General features: G+C 53.0%; 1 protein-coding gene across 2 annotated transcripts in view; it reads right to left on the bottom strand.

Annotated features, from left to right (window-relative positions):
- Window positions 1-20843, bottom strand: part of ASIC2 (acid sensing ion channel subunit 2) — a 1136817-nt gene that overhangs the window by 104585 nt on the left and 1011389 nt on the right. For both annotated transcript variants that reach the window (XM_051824639.3, XM_017349088.4), the window contains exon 2: window positions 13087-13237. In XM_051824639.3, the coding sequence (XP_051680599.1) occupies window positions 13087-13237 (151 nt within the window). The remainder of the gene's footprint in view (window positions 1-13086; window positions 13238-20843) is intronic.

Below are 20843 nucleotides of genomic sequence, written 5' to 3'. Positions count from 1 at the left end.
TCTCTCCATTCTGTTGGTGGGGTCCCTGTGGGAGACCCCGCCTCAGGGGTGGGGTTGGGGGGGGGTCTGTCCATATTGCTGTCTCTGGGCTCTGAGCATGCCTCCTTCCTGCTTCCCCTGGGGGTGGTGATGGCTCTCCCGGCTCCCAGGCCAGGGTGGCTGCACCACACTGATGGCCTTGCTTACACCTTTCTGAACAGTCTTCCGTGAATCTTTTTTTTTTTTCTTGACAGGCAGAGTTAGTGAGAGAGAGAGATAGAAAGGTCTTCCTTCTATTGGTTCACTCCCCAAATGTCTGCTACGGCTGGCGTGCTGCGCCGATCTGAAGCCAGGAGCCAGGAGCTTCCTCCTGGTCTCCCATGCGGGTGCAGGGCCCAAGCACTTGGGCCATCCTCCACTGCACTCCAGGCCACAGCAGAGAGCTGGACTGGAAGAGGAGCAACTGGGACAGAACCAGCACCCCAACCGGGACTAGAACCCGGTGTGCCGGCGCCGCAGCGCCGGCCGCCTTCCGTGAATCTTTATGGGCACCTCCCAGTTGGCAGGTCCCACAGGCCCTCACTTGACCTCTGGGGAGAGTCTCCCCTGTGGCACCGTTCATTGTGTTTGAGCTCCCTGAGGTATGGAGACCTCACTCCCTGAAGAGAGTCGTTTTCAGCCTCTGACACTGCTTGAAGACCACCTGCCTGCAGATTTTATCTCTGGTCTTAGCTCCACCTCCTTCCCACTATGCACCCTGGCAGGGATCGCCCAGGGTTAGAGCACCCCTTTCCCAGAGGAGCCAGTCACACTGAGACAGGCAGAAATGCAGGCCTCTTATGCATGGAGAGCAGACCCAGAGAGCTGGGGACAGCCGGTTAAATGCCGGAGCTCCGGGGGCAGGCAGGGTGACCTCTAGCAAGTTATGTGATCTCTGGGAGCCTCGCACTTCTCACTTACCAGATGGGTATGAACAGAATAATGGGTCCTTTTCTGTGGGACCTTGTGAGGCTTAAACGAGACAGCCTAGTTAGCCTGGCTGATTGCTAGCACTTAAGCAGAACCCAGTCATTTGCAGTGTTACCACCATCATCACACGTCAGGATTTCTGACTCTCTACAGAGTCCAGCTGTGTCAGCTGCTGTTGTACACTCCTCTTGGCTCACGCGGGTCCCTCCAGCTGGCCTGGCCCTTCTTCTCGGCTTTTGTTTGGTTAGCCTCAGCCCAGTCTTGCTGTCCCCACCTCCTAGCAGCTTCCCCTCCACTGGGTGCCCCAGCATCTGGTACTTACACTGTTTTCCCCCTGGGTTCTAACTCTGTCTCTCCATTAAGGCAGAGGGAGAGAGGGACAGGGAGAGGGAGGAAGGGAGCAAGTTCCCGGTGGGCGGGGCGGGGCAGGGCAGGGGAAGACTGCTCTGCAGGGGGTTCCGCTGTCCTTGCTCTCTCATCCCAGAGTTCAGGGGAAAGCTCATGAGTGTGACAAGGACAGGGGTTGGGTCCAGCCACCCTGGTGAGGAGCTTGCCAAATGCAGTCTGAGTCAACTACAGGCACCATCTTGGTCCCCAGGGACATGCAGGGAGGCCCAAGGCCGGGGAAGAGAGGCAGGGAAGTACATCAGGGTAGGCCTACGTTTGACTCCGGTTTGACTCCTAGCTCCACATTGAAGACCTGTATGGTCTCAGGCCAGTTATTCTGCTTCTCTAAATCTTAGTTTCTTCTTTGTTCAAAGATAAGTGATTGGGGGAGAGGGCTGGTGTTGTGGCCTAGTGGTTAAGTTGCCTCTGGCATGCTGGCATCCCCTATGGGTGCTGCTTTGAGTCCCAGCTGCTCCACTTTGGATCCAGCTCCCTGCTAATGTGCCTGGAAAGCAGTGGAAGATGGTCCAAGAGGTTGGGCCCCACTCCTACCTAGGAGACCTGGGAGGAGCTCCAGGCTTCTGCCTGGCCCAGTCCTGGCTGTTTTGGCCATTTGGGAAGTGAATGAGCAGCTTGAGGATCTTGTTCCTCATTCCTCCGTCTCTCTATAACTTTGCCTTTCAAGTAGGTAAAATAAATGTCTTAAAAACAAAAGAGGGCTGGCGCCATGGCTCACTTGGTTAATCTTCCACCTGCAGTGCCAGCATCCCATATGGGCACCCGGTTCTAGTCCCAGCTGCTCCTCTTCCAGTCCAGCTCTCTGCTGTGGTCCGGGAAGGCAGTGGAGGATGGCCCAAGTGCTTAGGCCCTTGCACCCGCATGGGAGACCAGGAGGAGGCACCTGATCCTGGCTTCAGATTGGCGCAGCACCGGCCATAGCGGCCATTTAGGGGAGGATGAACCAACGGAAGGAAGACCTTTCTCTCTGTCTCTCTCACTGTCTAACTCTACCTGTCAAATGAAAAAAAAAAAAAAAAAAGCAAGTTAGGGCTGATCTCTAGGATTACTTTAATTTCTACATTTCCATGAGCTGAGGGCCATGCACCACATCTTATTTTAATCTGCAAAACAGATGTATTTAACAAGCAGCTATTTGGAACTCACATCAAGTCAGAGAGACTGATGGTTCTCCAGGCACAGAACACACAGGGTGCTGCCTGTCTACAGCCGGACCCTGTGTGCCTCGTCCTCCTCTGCCCCTCCCCAGGGAGGTGGCTGCCCTTGGCGAGAAAACCAAACCCAGCTCACAGTTGGGCAAGCTCATGCCTGATAGCTCGCAAGTGCCATTTAGAGCTGAGCGAAGCCACAGGAGGAAGGAAAATCAGCACTGTGTCCCCGCAGGAAAGGCCTGTAACTCAGGAACTGCTCTCAGCCAGACTCAGTGTCCCAGAGACCTGCTTATTGCACTGTTAAGGGTTAACCTGTTACATCATGAGGCTTAGAGGATGAAGTCCAGGGAAGCCCCTTGTTCCCACCCGGTGGGGTGATATGCCCACCATGGAGAAGAATATAGTTCATGTTAGGTCTTGCTTATGCAACAGGAAGTAGGGCTACATTTAGGTTCCTGCTAAACAGAATACTTGCAAAACAGGAGCCAGTGTTATGGCACAGTGGGTTTAAGATGCCGTTTGCAACACTGGCATCCCACATGAGTGCCAGCTCAAGTCCTGGCTGCTCCACTTTCAATCCAGCTCCCTGCTAATGCATGCATCTGGGAAGCCAGGGGAAGATGGCCCACGTGCTTGGACCCTGACACCCAAGTGGAGACCTGGATGAGTTCCAAGATCCTGGCTTCAGCTTTGGCCAGCCCCAGCTGTTGTGGCCAGCTGGGAAGTGAACCAGTGAATGGATGATCCATCTCGATCTCCGGCTCTCTCCCTCCCTGTCACTCTGCCTTTCAAATAAATAAAATAAGTAAATCTTTTTTTAAAAGACAAGATATTTGCAAAACAGATGATGGTGCAGGCACTCCATGTGGAGTGGAAGATTTGTCCCAGAGATTCTTTAAGTACTGAGTTTCCTGGTGCATCCAGGTTCAGAGATGAGAAATCCCAGGATAAGAAGGCTGCTGCGCCCGGGCGGGTGACAGGCAGATGGGAGACAGCAGCCTTGGAAAGGTGTCAGGAAGTGCCACGTCTCGGAGATGACGGGGAAGGTGGGTGATGATCACGCTTCTGCTTGTAACGTGTCTGTTTACACACGCAGATGGAAGTTAGGTGAGTGGGTCACGTGGTGTGCACACGGCGAAGAGATACAGAATTCAGGGTCCTCCGGAGCAGCCCTGGAGTCACAGCAAGGTCTTGTCCTTGAACTTTCTCCGTCAGTGGATGTAAAAAGCACCGCAGCTGGCCAGCGCCGCGGCTCACTAGGCTAATCCTCCGCCTAGCGGTGCCGGCACACCGGGTTCTAGTCCCGGTCGGGGCGCCGGATTCTGTCCCGGTTGCCCCTCTTCCAGGCCAGCTCTCTGCTGTGGCCAGGGAGTGCAGTGGAGGATGGCCCAGGTGCTTGGGCCCTGTACCCCATGGGAGACCAGGAAAAAGCACCTGGCTCCTGGCTCCTGCCATCAGATCAGCGCGGTGCGCCGGCCGCAGCGCACCAGCCGCGGTGGCCATTGGAGGGTGAACCAACGGCAAAGGAAGACCTTTCTCTCTGTCTCTCTCTCTCACTGTCCACTCTGCCTGTCAAAAAAAAAAAAAAAAAAAAAAAAAAAGCAAAAGCACCACAGCTTTCCTGCACCGGGAGGTCTGAGCACTACTCTGATGTGGAGATGACATCCCCAGGCTTCCAAACAGTGGTCCAGACGGAGCTTCTTAGACTCGACTCTGCACATGCGTCACCTGGGGGTCCTGTGGCAGAGCAGCCTCAGGCTGGTGCCCGAGACTCTGTGGGTCCAGCCAGCTTGCGGGTGTTGTCAGGCTGCCAGTCCGGGACTCCCAGGTGGAAGCTAGGGCTTCCCACAGGCCCATGTGAGCCGGCCTCCGTCTGCCTCTCCAGCCCCAGGTCTAAGCCGCAGGGCCAGGAGCTCCCGCCCGCCTGGCACTGCTGCTGGCCTTTGTTGCTCATTTGTCTCCCTCTGCTTGGGACTTCAGCTCTCCATGGTGCCGCATCCTCCCCTAACTCCCACTCACTACCCAGAAACCTGGCACACCTGCCTGGGACGAGGACCAAAGGCCACCTCCTTTCTAAAGCCTCCCTCAAGATCTCTTCTTCCAGATCCACCCTCCCTCCTTTGCTCTCTCTAGCTTTTCTAGCTGTCATAGCCCTCGAGGTCTTCTCTGACCAGGCTGCAAATGCCTGGCACAGCTCAGGCTCCTGGCAAGAAAGCTGTGGGGTGAATGTGCTCCCGTCCACCCTGTACAAGGAGCACTCAGGATGCTGCTTAGATCGGAAACTCTTTGGAAAACCTGAACTGGGCCCCACATCTGTATCACTGGAGTGCCTGGCACACTGTAGGTGCTGGGTGGAGATTAATTACAGAGGAAGATTTTTACAGCTCTGACACTGGCTCTGTTTCACATGCTTCCAAGCTGCTCTCCTCGGATGGTTGCCCGGCTGGCTGCTGGTTTTAACCAGATCTCATATTGTCTGCGTAGCGCTTAGCTTGTGCACTAAGCAGGCTTCCCAGGTTGCTTCTGCCTGCTGAAGAGACACCTGCCTCCAGCGGTGCTTCTGATTCATGGCATCCTCTCTCCAGGGTCCGTGAGCACCTGTGGAGACCAGCCCCTGTCATGCGGCACAGAGATCCCACAGTGAGGGCGAGCAGGGTGGCTTGGCTAGCTCTGCATGTCCCTGCACTCTTGACTCTTAGAATTCAGGCCAGAGCCTGCTCCTCTTGTTCTGGGGAGGTCCTTAGGACCTGGCACCGTGACAAGAGTATTTCCTGGGAGCAGAGATGTTAGGGAAACCATAGCAACCATCCGCATCCACTCTTGCCATGTTCCATTTCTGATGGGGGTGAGGGGCGGTAGGAAATGTGTTACCCTTGATAGCTGCTCAGGCCTTCCAGCTATGCTCAAAATTTATGATTATTTTTAATTTTTATTTTTATCAAAGCAATATATGTACATAATTTACAAAGCCAAATGGTACTGCAAGGCTTCTAATGGAAAACATCAGTTTCCTGCTCCACCTCTGTGTGCCTCGAGAGGCCCAATCTCACAGGCAGAGGCTCGCAACCATCTGAGCTGCTTCTTCCAGGATCTGCTCTCGTAGTTCCATGCACACCCACTGCTGGATGGGTCTTTCTTGGTTCGAGGACATTTTAGATATCGTCTCCTGAATTCCTTCCCTGGAAGACGAGGATGCAGGCTTAAGGGGGAAGTCTTCTGCCACAATTCCTGCAGGTAAGGGTAGATGGTGCTTTGAGATCAGCACCCCGCTTCCACATAACCACGGCTCTGGAAGTGTTGTCTGCACCCCTGCCTTGTCACTTAGAGCATGCTTGGTATCTTCCTGGTGAAACTACTGTGGTTATACTGCTTCACCTTGCCGGCTTGTTTGGCCTGCCAGGGCCCTGTCACCAGCAACCCAGGGCCATAGGACACCTCTTGGGACAGTGGCCAGGGCCACTGGGGCCAGGCCTGCAGGAGTCACCGTCTCCCGGCTCCAGTCTGATGGCTGCTCTCTGGGCCCCTGCTTGGCTGTCATCCTGGTTCTTCTCTTCTTCCTCCTCTAGGAATTCTTAGGCCAGAGCCCCCCATGTCGGAATCTCACACAATCATCTTTCTTGATTGACTTTCTCATCTTCTGTTAGCTTCCTGAAAAAGTTTACCTGGAGACACACTGTTTTTTGGAAGCAAATTCTATCCTTCCACATCACCTGTAGCTTGCTGGGATGGAATTCTGTCTTAGGAAAGGAAGATGGACAGCTGTAGGCATCGTGCCATTCCCTGTGGCTCTGACCATACCTGTTGGGAAATCCCGAGTCATCTGGATTCTGGATTCTAGGTATGTGACTTGTTTCCTCTCTCTGGAAACTCTTTTTTTTAATTATTTACTTGAAAGGTAGTTACAGAGAGAAAGCAAGCTTGATCTTCTATCTGCTAGTTCACTCCTCAAATGGCTGCAATGACCTGGGCTGGGCTAAGCGGGAGCTGGGAGCCAGGAACCACATCCTGGTCTCCCATGTGGGGGGCAGTGCATACCCTGCCGCTCTCCCAGGTGCATCAGCAGGGAGTTGGATCAGAAGCAGAGTACGTGGGATGCGAGCCAGTGTTCTGATATTGGACACAACACAGCCAGTGGCTTCACCCTCTACACCCGATGCCAGCCCCACCCTCTGGAAACATTCAATATTCTCCCTTTATGTCAGTCAGCTTGACTCTTGCAGGGCTGTGTCTTGGTCTTTTTTGTTTTTGTTTTTTTGATGCATGTAATATTTTTAAGTTCTGATATTTTCTTTTTCTCTGAATTTTCCCTTTTTAGTAGCATCTTGTGCTTGTGTGTATGGATGCCGTATCATCTCTTATCTCTATTGAGAATTTTAATTAAAACATTTTGATGTTTCCTTCTGCTTCTGCATTTATTTCTTATTAAACACTTACATAATGCCTAATATTATCAAGATACTTTTCTAAGCACATCATAAATATTAATTCCTTTCAATCCACCCAACCAACAACCCTATAGCATAGACAATATTATTATTCCCACTTTAGAGGGGATGAAACCAGTGCTCAGAGGTTGAGTAAGTTGCCCAAGGTCACACAGCGGCTAGGTGGTATAGCCGGGATGTGAGCCCAGGCAGTTTGGCTCTATAGCTTGTGCTATGGTCCATCATCTCGATTTTCTCCAAGTCCCTCCCTCCCTCCCTCCCTTCCTAGCTATCTAGCTATCTGACAGGTAGAGTTATAGACAGTGAGAGAGAGTGATACAGAGAGAAAGGTCTTCCCTCCATTGGTTCACTCCCCAAATGGCCACTACTGCCGGAGCTGTGCCGATCTGAAGCCAGGAGTTAGGTGCCTCCTCCTAGTCCGCCGTGCGGGTGCAGGGGCCCAAGCTGAACTGGAAGAGGAGCAGCTGGGACTAGAACCTGGTGCCCATATGGGATGCCAGTGCCGCAGGTGGAGAATTAACCAAGTGAACCACGTTGCCGGCCCTGATTTTCTCCAAGTTTCTTTGTTGTCTGGCTTTGGTTCCTTTCCTGTTGGTGGTTTCTCTGAAGTAGCTGGCTCTGGCTGCTCAGCCCTTCCTTGTGTGGGCGGGGCTTAGCAAGGGACTCACTCTAGGGCACCCTCACCAGGCCATTTAGTTTGAGGTCTGCTGTTATCATCTGGGGGTCTTCCCCCTTGGGCTTTTCCGTTTCCCCAGAAGGGGAGTCCCTGTACCTGTGTGGAGGTGGGAAGGGTGGGGGAGCCTGGCCGAGAGTCTCAGCCTCAGCCAGCAGCACCTCACGCCAGCTCCCCAGTTTCTGTACGGCGTGCTGTCCATGCCCTCTGTGGGGCCTGTTCTGCCCAGGTCCACTGCCTGCCTGGTCTCTTTGTGCTGGGGAGGGGAGAGATACCTGTCTGGTTGCCTCGGGCCAGGGAATGACATCTGGGGTCCTGAACAGCTCCTTTTTCCGACTGGTAACGGAATCCTCCTCGTTTTAGTGCCACCTCTCAGTCCGGCTGCAGCGGGAGCTGATGCCTCCGATTTCTCATCTTCTCTGGGCTTCTAAGGTAGGAGCCACTTGGCTCCCCCAGGGCAGGCTCTTATTTCCCAGCCTATTTTGCCGAGTCAGTCACCGCTCATCCACTTGGTCTCTGTCAACATTTGTTGACAACTACGGACTTTGTCCCAGAAGGTTTGTATGTGTAACAAAGAAAGGAAAAAACCCTCCTTGGCTGCTATTGAGGTGGGGCCTGTGGTGGGACCCTCCCACCCACACATCTGCTTGGTGAGGTGCCCCGGGTTTGATCAGAGGCTGAGACCCTCGGCTCTGGTGCTCCACAGACCTCCCACGAGCTCCCTCCACTGCCTCGGCAAAAAGGAGGCAGTGCTTAGAGCTGGACAGACACAGCTCATGAACAGACACCTGCTATCCAACGGTGTTCAAACTGGGCTCCCTGCAGACTGAGCGCGTCTCGGGGACGCTCTGGGGCGGCGCCCGAGAACAAAGGAGAAGGCAAACTGGTGCCCCCTTTTCCAGCTGCTCCGGAGCTCTGCTTCCATCTGCCTGGTGTGCAAAGACAGCGCTCAAGCTTTCATTCCACGTGTGATCCCGCTCTCAAAGGAGAACAGAGCAGAGGACGGCAAAGGACGCCAGCACAGACCTGTCATCAGGCCGCCAGTGCGTTGCCCCCATCTCTTTTCTCCCGCCATCACTGGGGCAGCGCTTTCACAACCCCGCTCGGAACTTTAAAGGAATTTAGTGGCGGGAGCGTTGCTTTTGGGTTCTGATCCTGGTTTTGCCCTGACTCACTGTCTTCACTAGGTATGCATCCTTGGGCAGCTGACTCAACCTCTCTGGGCCCCGCTCCTTCCTCTTCCCATGGTGCTGACCCCGGCCGGTGAGCAGCGTCCTGGGAAGACGCCCAGGACTGCTCGTTAGTGTTAGTTTCTCCCTCGCCTGGGCTCCTGCAGTTTGCACGAGTCCAGCAGTTTTTGGTTCTCTAAACACGTATTTATTGCTCCGGCATATCAGTCCAAGAGTCCTGAGCTCTTGGGCCCTATGTTTCAGTGGAAGGGGACAGGCAATAGAACTTAAGTAAATCCCGTGGTATGTATGAAGGGAACATGTCATAGGGACAAGGCAAAATCGAGCAGATGAGGGGGAGAGGACTGAGGCAGGGTCTAATTTTAGATAGGGCCATCAGGGTTGGGCTCACCGAGAAGGTGCCATCTGAGCGAAGGCTGGACACAGGGAAGCCATCAGCCATGCAGATATCAGAGCAGAGAGAGTGCTGGGCAGAGGGAAATGTGATTGTGATGCCCTGAAGTCAGACTGCTCTCGGAGCAGTCATGAGGCCGAAGCGGGTGGGCTGCTTGCATTCCACAAGGAATGCCTGGGTGTGAGTCCCAGCTCCTTCCCGTTTCCAGCTTCCTGCCGAGGTGCACACACCCTGGGAGGCAGCAGAGGATGGCTCAAGTGTTTGAGTCCCTGCCACTCCAGTGGAACACTTGGATTGTGTTTCTGGCTCCCAACTTTGGCCTGGCCAACACTGGCTGATGCAGGCACCTGGGGATTGAACCACCGGACAAGAGATCTCTCTCGTCTGTCCATCTCTGTCTTGGCCTTTTAAATAAAATGAAAAATAAGTAAATTTAAAAAACAGTAAAGGAAGCCAGTGTGGCCAGAGGCAGGTTAACAAGGTGGGGTAGCGTGAGGCCGCAAAGACCGGGGGGATAACAGGGCCAGGGCTTTGTCCCTATCGGAACATTGGCTTTAAAAACAATCCCCCCTTAGAAGATGTCGAATGTTACATTCATGCTCCTTTAACATTGGAATTTGGGGAAATCAAGGCTGATTATATTTCATAAAAAAGTGTGTTTTGCATTGTAGTGAATGAGGGATGAAAGGAGGGGAGAAAGGGAGTGCCCTACTTGTGGTCTTGCCAGCATTTAAACCTGTCCACTTAGAGCTAGAGTTCCTTAGAGAGCTCCCTGTACACTGATCCAGTTTCCTAAGATGCAACCCCCTTGCCACACGCAAACATGCTAGTTCCCCCAGCACAGCCATTCACAGGCCTAGCCGCTCCACAGAGGCCCCTCGGGACTCCTCCCCTGTGCCATTCACCCAGGGTCTGCCCATGAACCCGCTCCCCTGCTCACTGCTGATGGGCCCAGGGCTGGGCATGTGACTAAGCTGAGCCAATGATCTCCTCCTTTGTTTTTCTTTTTGCTGCATCAGTGAGATAGTTACAAAAGTCCCGTGCTGGTGGTAGATCAGTAAGCTATACAACTGGGGGTCTACAGGAAACCATGTGTGAAAATCATGTGTGTGTGCACATGTGTGTATATTCACATGTGTGCATGCATGTGTATATGCCTGCACGTGCTTGTGTGTGTAAAGGCTGCATCTAGTGAGAATGAAAGGGTCCCGGAGAGGAGAAGTGAGGGGTGCCAGGGCACAGCAGCCCTTGGCTCCTGTTGTGTCTGGCACCACGGCCTCCCCCTCCCGCTGGCTGGCTGCGTGAGCTTGCCTTGATTCTGAGGGCAATGCAATTCCTTTTATGCCTAAGCTTGTTTGATTCAGGCCTCTCTTATGTGCAACCTAGATAACCTGCTGCCTATTTCTTTTATCTTTGAAGTTACTCAGAGGTTTCTACACAGACTTTCATTTTTAACAACCTCCCACCTGTCTTCAATTTAATTTCCTTTAGAAAACCCCGGCCGTGAAACCTGCACTTCTGTAGTCTAGGTCAGCTTTTCCAAAAGTATATTTTGTAAGCTCCTCCATGAAGAAGGTTGCCATGGCCTGAGGCATTTGGGAAGTGAATGTTGTGTGTGCTCTTCCTATCGTGGAGGCTCCTGACATAGCACAATAAAGCGCTCCTGTGATAACACACGTGTTGCATGTTGTCTAGCCACGGTTCCTGGACCCTTTTCATCCACAGAACACGTGCATCCCAGACTCCTAATGCCCTTGGAGCCTGTTTTGGGTCCACACATGCATGAGCTCTGCTCCTTTAAAATGGCATACAATATGGCCAGAGTTGTTGGTCCAACAGGGCCCCCTGCTGTGGGGTACACCAGCACACATTTTTGTGCTAGCGTACCCCACAAAATGGGGCATTTTTGATAATTTTCATAGCGTCATTGTCTACTGTCTAAGCCTGAGTCCCGGGAGCTGGGTCCCTCCATAGGAGCTGCCTTTTGCTAAGGGGTCTTGCAAACCATTGCTACCTTTCCCAAGGGAAATACGCCCAGGGCAGTGGTTCCTGCCTGGCTTTCTTAGGTTTCTGAGAGGTGGGGGTGTCCACAGAGCAAGGCAGGAAGGCACCCGAGGCTCTGCTCTGAGCAGAACAGGGCTGCAGGGGTGGGGTCTCTGCACCTGCTCTGCCTCTGGTGATGCCCACCTCTCCTCCACTGCTAGGGTTGTGGTCAGCGTTCCCCTGAGTAGTTTGCAGAGTCTCCCGTTGGAGCTTTCAGACACCCTGTAAAGTGCGTGGCTCTCATCTGTTTTGTCCTTGTCCATTTCATAGAGGAGCACACAGAGGCACCTTCCCTTGCCCTTAGTCAGGTCGCTAGGAAAGGAAGAGCTGGGTTTGGTCTTGGGTCTGTCTGACCTCAGCACACCACTCTCTCTCCCCCTTGATGCTGCCTGTCTCTAGGCTGCCTCTCCAGCCACAGCCACATTTCAGTTTGTTTCTTGCCACCATCACTTATGTACCTCCCAGCATGGCCTGGGCTCTGAGAGGGGGAAATTTCCAGCAAGCGGGACGGTGTCCATGGTGCCAGGTGGCTTGGTGAGCCAGGCCTGCCTGTGCTCACAGTTCTAGGGCAACTTCACACCCAAGCATCCCTCACCTGCCAGAGCCCACCTCTTGCCCTTCAGCGGCTGTGCCGGTTACCCCCTTTTCCCCCCAGCCTGGGAGGCTAGCGGCTTTGAGGGGACTCCAAGCACCAGCCGATTGCTCAGTGACATCTCAGCCTGCAGATGGGGAACTGACGGGGTGGCCTCAGGGAAGCTGCCTAACCTCAGCCTCCCTCCCTAGCAGACAGAACAAGGAGCTCTGCCTGCCACTCAAGGCAGTGAGGACAGGAAGGCCAGGGATGAAGGCAGGATGGCCCCAGAGGAATCTGGGAGGTGGGCACAAAGGCTGAAACCCAAGAAGCCAAGAGAGCCATGTGGGGCTGTGCCCTGGTGCACCTGCTGCCCTCTGGTGCACAGCCGCTAGCCCCTGTGGCCACCCAGTTTTACATCAACAGGAATGAAAGGATAGGAAAATCTTAGCTTTTCGGCAGCCACAGGGGCTAGCAGCTAACCCTGGATGGCGCAGACATGCCCATCATTCCAGAAAACCTGACTCGACGCACTGGCTAGTTTCTTCTCTGCCCCATTTCATCTGCCCCTACCCCTGCTCCTGCTTCAAACCCCTCCTCCTTCCCCAGCTACCCAACCTCACAGGAAATGGTTAAAGCAAATGATGCTTGGTGGGGACAGCTCAAGCTCCTGGCAGGGTGAGACTGCCAGGATTCACCTGAATCTCCTTACTTTGGTGCAAAGCCCGAGACAGTGTACATGAGTTTGCTGCATAAGCAATGAACACAAGAACTCAGCTTTAGTATCTACACGTGTGGGTCCCTACCACCCCACACCCTGGGCTCACACAGGCAGGCACCAGGTCTCCCAGTTCTAGGCCTTTGGTTTTCCAATGGTTCATAGCCCACTGGGCAGGAGCCCGCTTTCTTTCCCCATTTGGACCGGCTGGCTGGGTTGGGATAATCAGGCTGGGAGAGGAAGATGCTGGTGCCTCCTATCCCCTTCTCCTGAAACCAGGCCACTCATCTGCTCCAGCAGCCCTACTTCAAACCTTCTCCAGGCCTCCCCTTACCCTCATGCCCTCCCTCTCCGATACTCCCATCATCTCGCCCTCTCCAGGGGCAACACAGCCCGTGCCAGGGGCTCCATTATCATCGGCCACCATGTCACCCACCCTTTGCCCAAGAGCAGCCGGTCAGACCGTCCACCTGAGCCGAAACAGTCTTGGTGTCGGTGCTGCTCCCCGCCCGCCTCCTCCCAGCGCCCTGTCGCTGTGCACTGCTCACCTGTTTCTCCCCAGATGGGCAGGTACTCATCCTGCTGAATGTCCAGCATGATCTCCAGCCCGTTGCCTGTCCCTCCCTTGACCGTGGTGAGCAGCGGCTTGCCGTCCTCGCCTGAGTTAAACATGTAACACTTCCCATATTTTGTAAACACCTGAAGGAGAGAAGAGAGAGAGAGAAGCACATGGTGACTTCAGGCTGGGCTCCAGAGACTGGTAAGACCCCAGAAATGCCAGAGTGGACCAGAGTCCCCACAACCCATCACAACCGACCTTTTTTGGGGACCAAAAATTTCTCACTCTGGCTGACACCCCAACTTTAGCCAAGTGGGATCAAAGAACACATCTGGACATCATTTGGGATTTGTGGAATAGGATCTGGTCTCCTCTCCCTCTGTAGACTCGCGTTGGGATATCCTGTCCACTTCCACACACTAACCATCATCTCCAATCCACTCCTCTGGCCTGAGCTCTCACCCAGCCTCCAAACACCAGATCTCTGTGTCTGACAAACACCCTTCAGGTGTCTCACAGGTCCCTGATGCTCAGCAGGTGCCAGAAGGACACACCTCCTCGCTCAGCTTCCCCACCCCATGGCCATTCTCTTGCATTCCTGCCTTGGGGAGCAATACTGCCACTGGCTGAGGGCTCAGAATCAGCATCCTCTCCTCCTCCACGTCTAGCCAGCCAGCGAGACTGTAACACTACCCACGTGTCTTGAATGGAGCCTTTCTCCTTGCATACTGCTGTAATTAGGAGCCAAGTGATTCTTGCCTGGGCCACTCTGATTTCCTAGCTGGACTCCCGGATTTCAGACAACCTTCTCCAGTCCGTCCTCTAAGCTGTCATCGCTCACTCTTTCTGAGGGCAAACCTGACCATGTTAATCTTGTACTGGAAATCTGTCAGAGCTCCCCAATCCCTTTATGCTAAAATCCAGACCGTCCACACTCAGCCTCTGTGATGCACCCCACCAATGCCTCCTACCTTCCACAGTACTGCCTTCCACCCAAGTCCACCGGCATCCAACAGAAGGTAAATGCACAAGCCCAGGGACTGTGTCTGCTTGCTCACGGAGGTTTCTATCCCTAGTGGCTAGCATGCACCTGGCATAGGAGGTGCCCCACATATATATGTTGACTGAATGAGTGGGTGGAGTCAGAACAAAGCACTGGCAGCACCCTGGGCTACATCCTGCTGACTGACATATGATTGTCTTCTGTTTGCTGCTTCTGCTGCCTTCTCTCTGCCCGGGCAACCTCTAGCTGTTCTGCCAGGCTGGGCTGACACATGTCTTCTTCAGGAAGCCTCCCTGAGACACTGGACCAAGCTGGGCCACTGTCCCTCCTCACCGTTCTCCCTGCTCCTTCACCACATGTCCACTGCATGTGGCTGTTGATAACCAATTCTGCCTCCCTCCTGAATTTGACTCTGCCTCTCATTTCTGAACCCCAGCCAAGGAGTGCATTGCTGGCACACAGTAGGGACTTGATGAGAGCATGACTATGAAGATGGAGAGTGACTGTGTGGGAAACGACCAGGACAAGGAACAGAACTTTGTCCAAAGTTTGAGGGTGCCACTTACTAGTTACATGTCTTTGGGTGAATGGAATAAACCCTCCAAGCTTCAATGATTTATAAAATGGGGATCTAATAGCCCTTGCCTTTGTTACCTCTCTAGGTTACCAAGAGGCTCAACTGAGATAATACCCACAAAAGTACTTGGAAAATTATAAAATCTTTCTACAAATGCTATGGGTTTTTGTGATTTTATAACTGGCTTGGAACCTCAGGCTGAAGCCAAGATGTACCTGGCAAAACTGGCTGGCAGGGAGCCAGGCCTACTGCACTGGACTCCAGCAGCCACTGAGACTGTGGCCCAGGCCACCTCCATGACCATGCTATATTGCACTGGCCAATTCCGCAGCAGGGAGGCCACGGGGAGGCCTGCTGGCTTCCAGTGCTCCAGTGCAGAGACAGGTAAACAGCAGGAGTGAGCATCAGTAGCTGCAGATCTCAATGGCTGCAAGAAGCGAGGGAGAGGGACCCCACCACGTGCCAGACACTGTGCTAGACACTCATCCATGTTATCTGGTTAAACCCTTGCAACTGTGACACAGGTGGTATTGCTTTTCCCACTGTACAGAGAGATCCAGGGCCCAGACAGGTGACATAACTTGCCCAAGATCACACAGCCAGCGAGTAGAGAAGTTGAGATTCAAATCCATATCTGCCTGATTTTCCGTGTGTGTGTGTGTGTGTGTGTGTGTATCTGTGTGTCCTGGGAGAGACATCAGGGGCTTTGTCATTGGGACATGTCCAGGACATAGGATGCCCCTGTCTTGCTTTTTCCATCAGCCAATCAATATTCACATGCTCCTACTATGTGCAAGGATTATGGGGACTGTAAAGAAGTATAAGACCTACTAGCTGCCTTCAGAACTTGTAGGAAGGACTAGCAAAACACCAGATTCTACTCTTTGCTATATAAGATAGCACTGAGTCCCTGGCCAGCTGCCCACTGCAGAACAGCCTGGCCTTACTCTCTGCTTTCCCACTGGGAAGAACACTGGAAGTACCACAAAGTTCATAACAAATGAAGTTTTTAAAAGAACTGGGTTTTATCATCATGACTGCATACTGCAATTGAACTTGGCTAATAAACTTGTCCCCTGGAGAGACGCTCTTAGGGACCACTGAAACGAACAGATAAGAGCATTTCATAGTTAGCACAGCCATGGAGAGGGGTTGAACACACCTGGAGCGACTGCTGGGGGGCTCCAATATGGCTTTTCTCTGTGGACACTCTAAATATCCTGTCTCCAAAACTGCTTATCCCATTAATTCCCCTATCTGTATGAAGACATTTGTAAGGAAAAGTAAATTTCAGCTTAGCTTCAGATTCTTCCAAGTTCCAACTCCCTTGGTGTCCCTTGCCCCACCATTTGGTCCTTGGATTTAGCATATTGTGCTGGAAGTAGACTGCAAGGTCTATTTCTGAAGTCAGCTCTGCCAAACATGCTGAGGATGTGGGTAAAGGCACTACCCCTCCCTGAGGCCAGAGGACGATGACAAAGCCTAAGAACCCAAGGGGGTCTGACTGGTCACCTCGTTCGCCCCGACTTTGCAGACAAGGAAACAGAGACCTGAGAGAGAAGTGATTGTTGCAAGGTCACACAGCAAGGACATGTCCAGCAGGGATCCTGACCTGATTATATGGGCCACCCCCAGTTTCCCCACTTAGAGAAGAGATGGAAGATCTAGGGGATAGCCAAGGTCTCCCCCACCTGTGAATTTCATCACCGACCGAGCGTCTGCCCTATGTAGCAGGTGAAGAACTGAAGCCTCTCGAGCTGTCGTCTTTCCCTGTGGAGGAGGGGCAGACAGGGAGCCAACAGGGACACACCCCTCATGCTCCAAGGCCCCTGGAAGCTGAACACTCATCTGCTTTTCCCCACCCTTCCCGCTGGGCAGGTTGACAAATATACCAGGTGTGAGCTGACCCAGGTCAGGGTTGGTCAGGGCTGGGGAGCTGACGGGTGACTTTAGCTAAGTGATGCTTTGTGATGGCCAAGTTCTCAATTGAGCCAGGGCCACCAGGATGAGCCCTAAAATCCCGTGGTGGCTTCCTGGTGTATTTAGGAGGAAGCCTCCAGTCCTCAGGCCATTGGCCTTTCTCCCTCATCCACATGCCTCAGTGGGCCTCTGCTGTTCCTGGGATATGCAGCGAGCTTCTCCACACAGAGTCTTTCCACAGGCCACTGCTTCTGCCTGGCCAGCTCCTGCAAAGCCACTTCCTCCCAGGAGCCTGGCTTGATCACCCCAGCCTCCTCCTACATCGGGCTTCAGGTGTTACAACCTCACACTCCCTGTAGTTTTCCTTTCCAGCACATCAGAGTGTGTAACTAGGAGCAGGCATTTGGTGTAAGGGCTAAGCCCTGATTCGGGATGTCTGCAGCCTGTATCAGAGTGCCCAAGTTCCAGTCCTGCCTCTGCTCCGGAGTCCAGCTTCCCGCTAATGCACACCCTGGGAAGCAGTAGCGACGGCTCAAGTAATGCACATCCTGGGAAGCAGTAGCGACGGCTCAAGTACTTGGGTCCCTTCCACTCATGTTGCAGACCTGGAATGAGTTCTTGGCGCCTGGCTTTTTTTTGACAGGCAGAGAGAGAGAGAGAGAGAGAGAGAGAGAAAGGTCTCCCTTTGCCGTTGGTTCACCTCCCAAACGGCAGATCTGGAGCCAGGAGCCAGGTGCTTCTCCTGGTCTCCCATGCCGGTGCAGGGCCCAAGCACTCGGGCCATCCTCCACTGCCCTGCCAGGCCACAGCAGAGAGCTGGCCTGGAAGAGGAGCAACTGGGACAGAATCTGGTGCCCCAACCGGGACTAGAACCCGGGGTGCCGGTGCCGCAGGTGGAGGATTAGCCTAGTGATTCATGGCGCCGGCTGGCTCCTGGCTTTGACCTGGCACAGTTCAGCTGTTGTGGGCATTTGAGTCAGGGGTGGTGGAGGTGAACCAGCAGATGGGAGACCTCTTTCAAAAAAAGTGTGTAACTTGATGGTTGTGTGATTATTGTTGGAAGATGTCTCTTCCCACTAGAGTGTAAGCTTCAAGAAGTCAGGGACTATGTGTCTTCTTGAATGAGTCAATGAGTGAACAGACTCCAAGATGCTACTGCCTTGTGTCCCCCTACTCACCTCTGGGAGGCGTCCCTCCGCATCGGCTGGTCTCACCTAGTTCTAGCCAGACTTCATGCAAACACCTTGTTCCTCTTTCTCTTTCTCTGCTTCTCACTTAAGTGCATGTAAGCATTTCTGCTTACTTTTCCATGAGAGGACTAGAGAAAATAATCCTTTGAGGAACAGACGGCAGGGGGCAGTCTACCTGTGTAGACTGGGTGCTGGGGAAGGGGCTCAGAGATGGCCGAGGGTCCGCTGGCTGCATTGCCGGCTGCTGGCCGGGGCTGCTGAGCCTGCTGCTCCTGCCCAGCCCTGCTCCGAGGATTATTTTCCTCGCTGCTCAACATCAAAGGCTGAAGAGCTATTTACACACAGAGCAATTTTGCCACAGACGTGTGACAAGATGCAGCTCTCCTTCCCCTTCTCGGGGCATAATGATGTGTAAGTGGAGCACACGCTTCGAATTTACGCCTTATTGCCCCCAGCCAGAAAATACAATTTATTTAAGTCCAGACTGTTGGGCTGAGCTCGCTGCTGCTCCAGACCTGCCATTCTCCCAGGCATTCCCCTGCCTTCCTGGGAGAGCTGACAGCTCCATTGTGGATGGCAGGGATGGGTATGCTGGCTTCCTACGAGTTTAGAATTGTACTCGTTGGGCTTGTAAGAATTAAGCAGAAGGCACAGATTTCAAATGCAGATCTCCAAGAGTGAGGGAGTGGTTTATGAAATGGGTCCCACAGGGTGGGCACTGGGTGCAGTGGTTAAGTTGCTGTGTAGGACGCCCACGTCTCACACTGGAGTGCCGGGTTTGAACCCTGGTTCCAGCCCTGGTTCCAGCCTCTTGCTAATGTGCACCCTGGGAGGTAGTGGTGTTGGGTTAAGTAGCTTGGCTCCCTACCACCCATGTGGAGACCTGGATTGAGTTTCTGCTCTTGGCTTTGGCCTGGCCCAGCCTTGGCTACTGGTGCCATATGGGGAGTGAATCAACGGTTGAGAGCCATCTAACTGGATGCATCTATCTGTGTCTCTTCCTTCCAAAAATGTTTTAAATAAAAAATGGGGAGCCAGTGCTTTGGCGTAGCAGATAAAGCTACTGCCAGCAGTGCTGGCATCCCATATGGGTGCTGGTTCCAGTCCCAGCTGCTCTATTTCCAATCCAGCTCTCTGCTATGGCCTGGGAAAGCAGTGGAAGATGGCCCAAGTCGTTGGGCCCCTGCACCCACACGGAAGACCAGGAAGAAGCACCTGGCTCCTGGCTTTGGATCAGCACAGATCCGACCATTGCAGCCATTTGGGGAGTGAACCAGCGGATGGAAGACCTTTCTCTTTGTCTCTCCCTCTGTCTGTAACTCTACCTCTCAAATAAATAAATAAAATCTTTAAAAAAAGAAGGGACAATGGGCTTTAGAGCTGGATGGGAAGGGACCCAGGCAGCTTCTGGCTCCTGAATTCTGTAACCCTGAATACATGCAGCAATTTCAGAGTCCTCTCTGAAAGCCAGGCCAAATGATCTTGCCACATGGTTTAGGGCCTAAAGGAGAGGGTGAAAGTGGATTTGTTGGGAAGATTCCCTAATCCACATGTTTACTGTTTATGAATCTATATGGGGATCCGTGTTTTCCCTGCTCAGCAGAAGACAGGTGAAGTATTTAGGGGACAGTGGGGGGAGGGGTCAGAGATAAACTGGAGGAGAGGAGCACTGGGGGTTCCTGTCCTGTCCTGCTATGCTCACACAACACCAAGCTCGTCGTAAACAAACTAGGGAGAATGAAGAGAGCCAGCTGCCACGCACTGCCGATTCCCTAATAATGTTAAGTCCGCTGCCGGAAGCCCCGGGCAGCCGACGAGATTACTGGGAGGCCACAGAATTCTGGAGGAGACGCACTTCGAAAATCGACACTTGAATTCCAGCAAGCGAATAATAACCAGTCCCTGCTATAGAGGACACCGCCTCTCTTAGGCTGGCACAAAGTTAGAGGAACACGGACACTAGAGTGAGCAGCCGGTCTCACAGTGCTCCTGGTGACCCTAAAGGTAGCTCTGAGATCACAGCCCAGCTTTGGTGCCCTCCCCAGCGGCCTCCGGTGCTGTCACTTATTATCGGCCATCTCTAAAGGTACCGCAGTCCTATGAGGCTGGTGACATCATCACCATTTTACAGATAAGGAAACTGAGGCCCAGGAGGTTGAGCTAGGTCACGGCTGATGAAGTGGAGAGGCCAGGGTGAAATTTATCCTCGCCTAATTCCAAAGCCTGTGCTCCGTGCTCCCTGCTCTCTGCTCCTTGAAGCTATGGTTCAGACCCTTTCCTCCTCCCGGCAGACAGGTGAGACCAGTGCTTTGCTGACATGAAGGGGGTTTGGGAGGGAGCGCAGCTCAGAGCCAGGCACCAAAAACCTTCCTGTTCAAACTTCTCGGAGAGTCTAGAGTTCAGAGAGGTGAGGTGGCTTGCCTCGAGTCACACAGCTTGTTTGGAAGAAGTCTGGCTGTGACTTGGTGGCTAAAGCCTTCTGTTTGCTCATACCAGGGGCTGCAGGTGAAGGCTGGGACCCTTAGACCAGGGCATTGTACCCAGGAGTAAGAGTGAGACTGGTAATTGCTGCCACCCTCGGGCCAGCATGGGGCTTGCTGTGACCTGTGGGTGCACCTGCCTTACAGGTAAAGTAGACTTCTTGCTGGGAGAAGTTAAGAACAACCGATACCCACAGAGACACAGTTTTTTTGGACCAATTAAAAGTGCAAACAACACTCCTACACCGTGTACCCACTTAAGAAAATAAATTATGTATAAGTCCCTGCAGGAACTGTAGATACATCCACTTACTCGCACACGATGGCCTGCAAGCTTCAAACCTTCCAACCTATTTATTAATCCTGACCTTTAGGGCTTTTCCTAGGCAATGAGTTTCTCGTCTCTTCTTGCTTATTACACTTGAAGGAAATGAAATTGCACTGCTCTGAAGCGCCTCTAAAACTCAAGACTTTTTCTTTCCCTGAGTCGATTCAGCTTTCCTCTCAATGAGCTCCTGAAATTTCTCATTAGGCTGTTTTCAAAATAACATGCCAGCCATTTAACTGTGCTGGTGT

Source organism: Oryctolagus cuniculus, chromosome 17, assembly GCF_051225735.1.
Source record: "Oryctolagus cuniculus isolate XC-2025 breed Fujian yellow rabbit chromosome 17, ASM5122573v1, whole genome shotgun sequence".
Classification (NCBI taxonomy): domain Eukaryota; kingdom Metazoa; phylum Chordata; class Mammalia; order Lagomorpha; family Leporidae; genus Oryctolagus; species Oryctolagus cuniculus.
The sequence above is the reverse complement of the archived record's forward strand: the minus strand, read 5'-3'. Positions and strand labels throughout refer to the sequence as shown.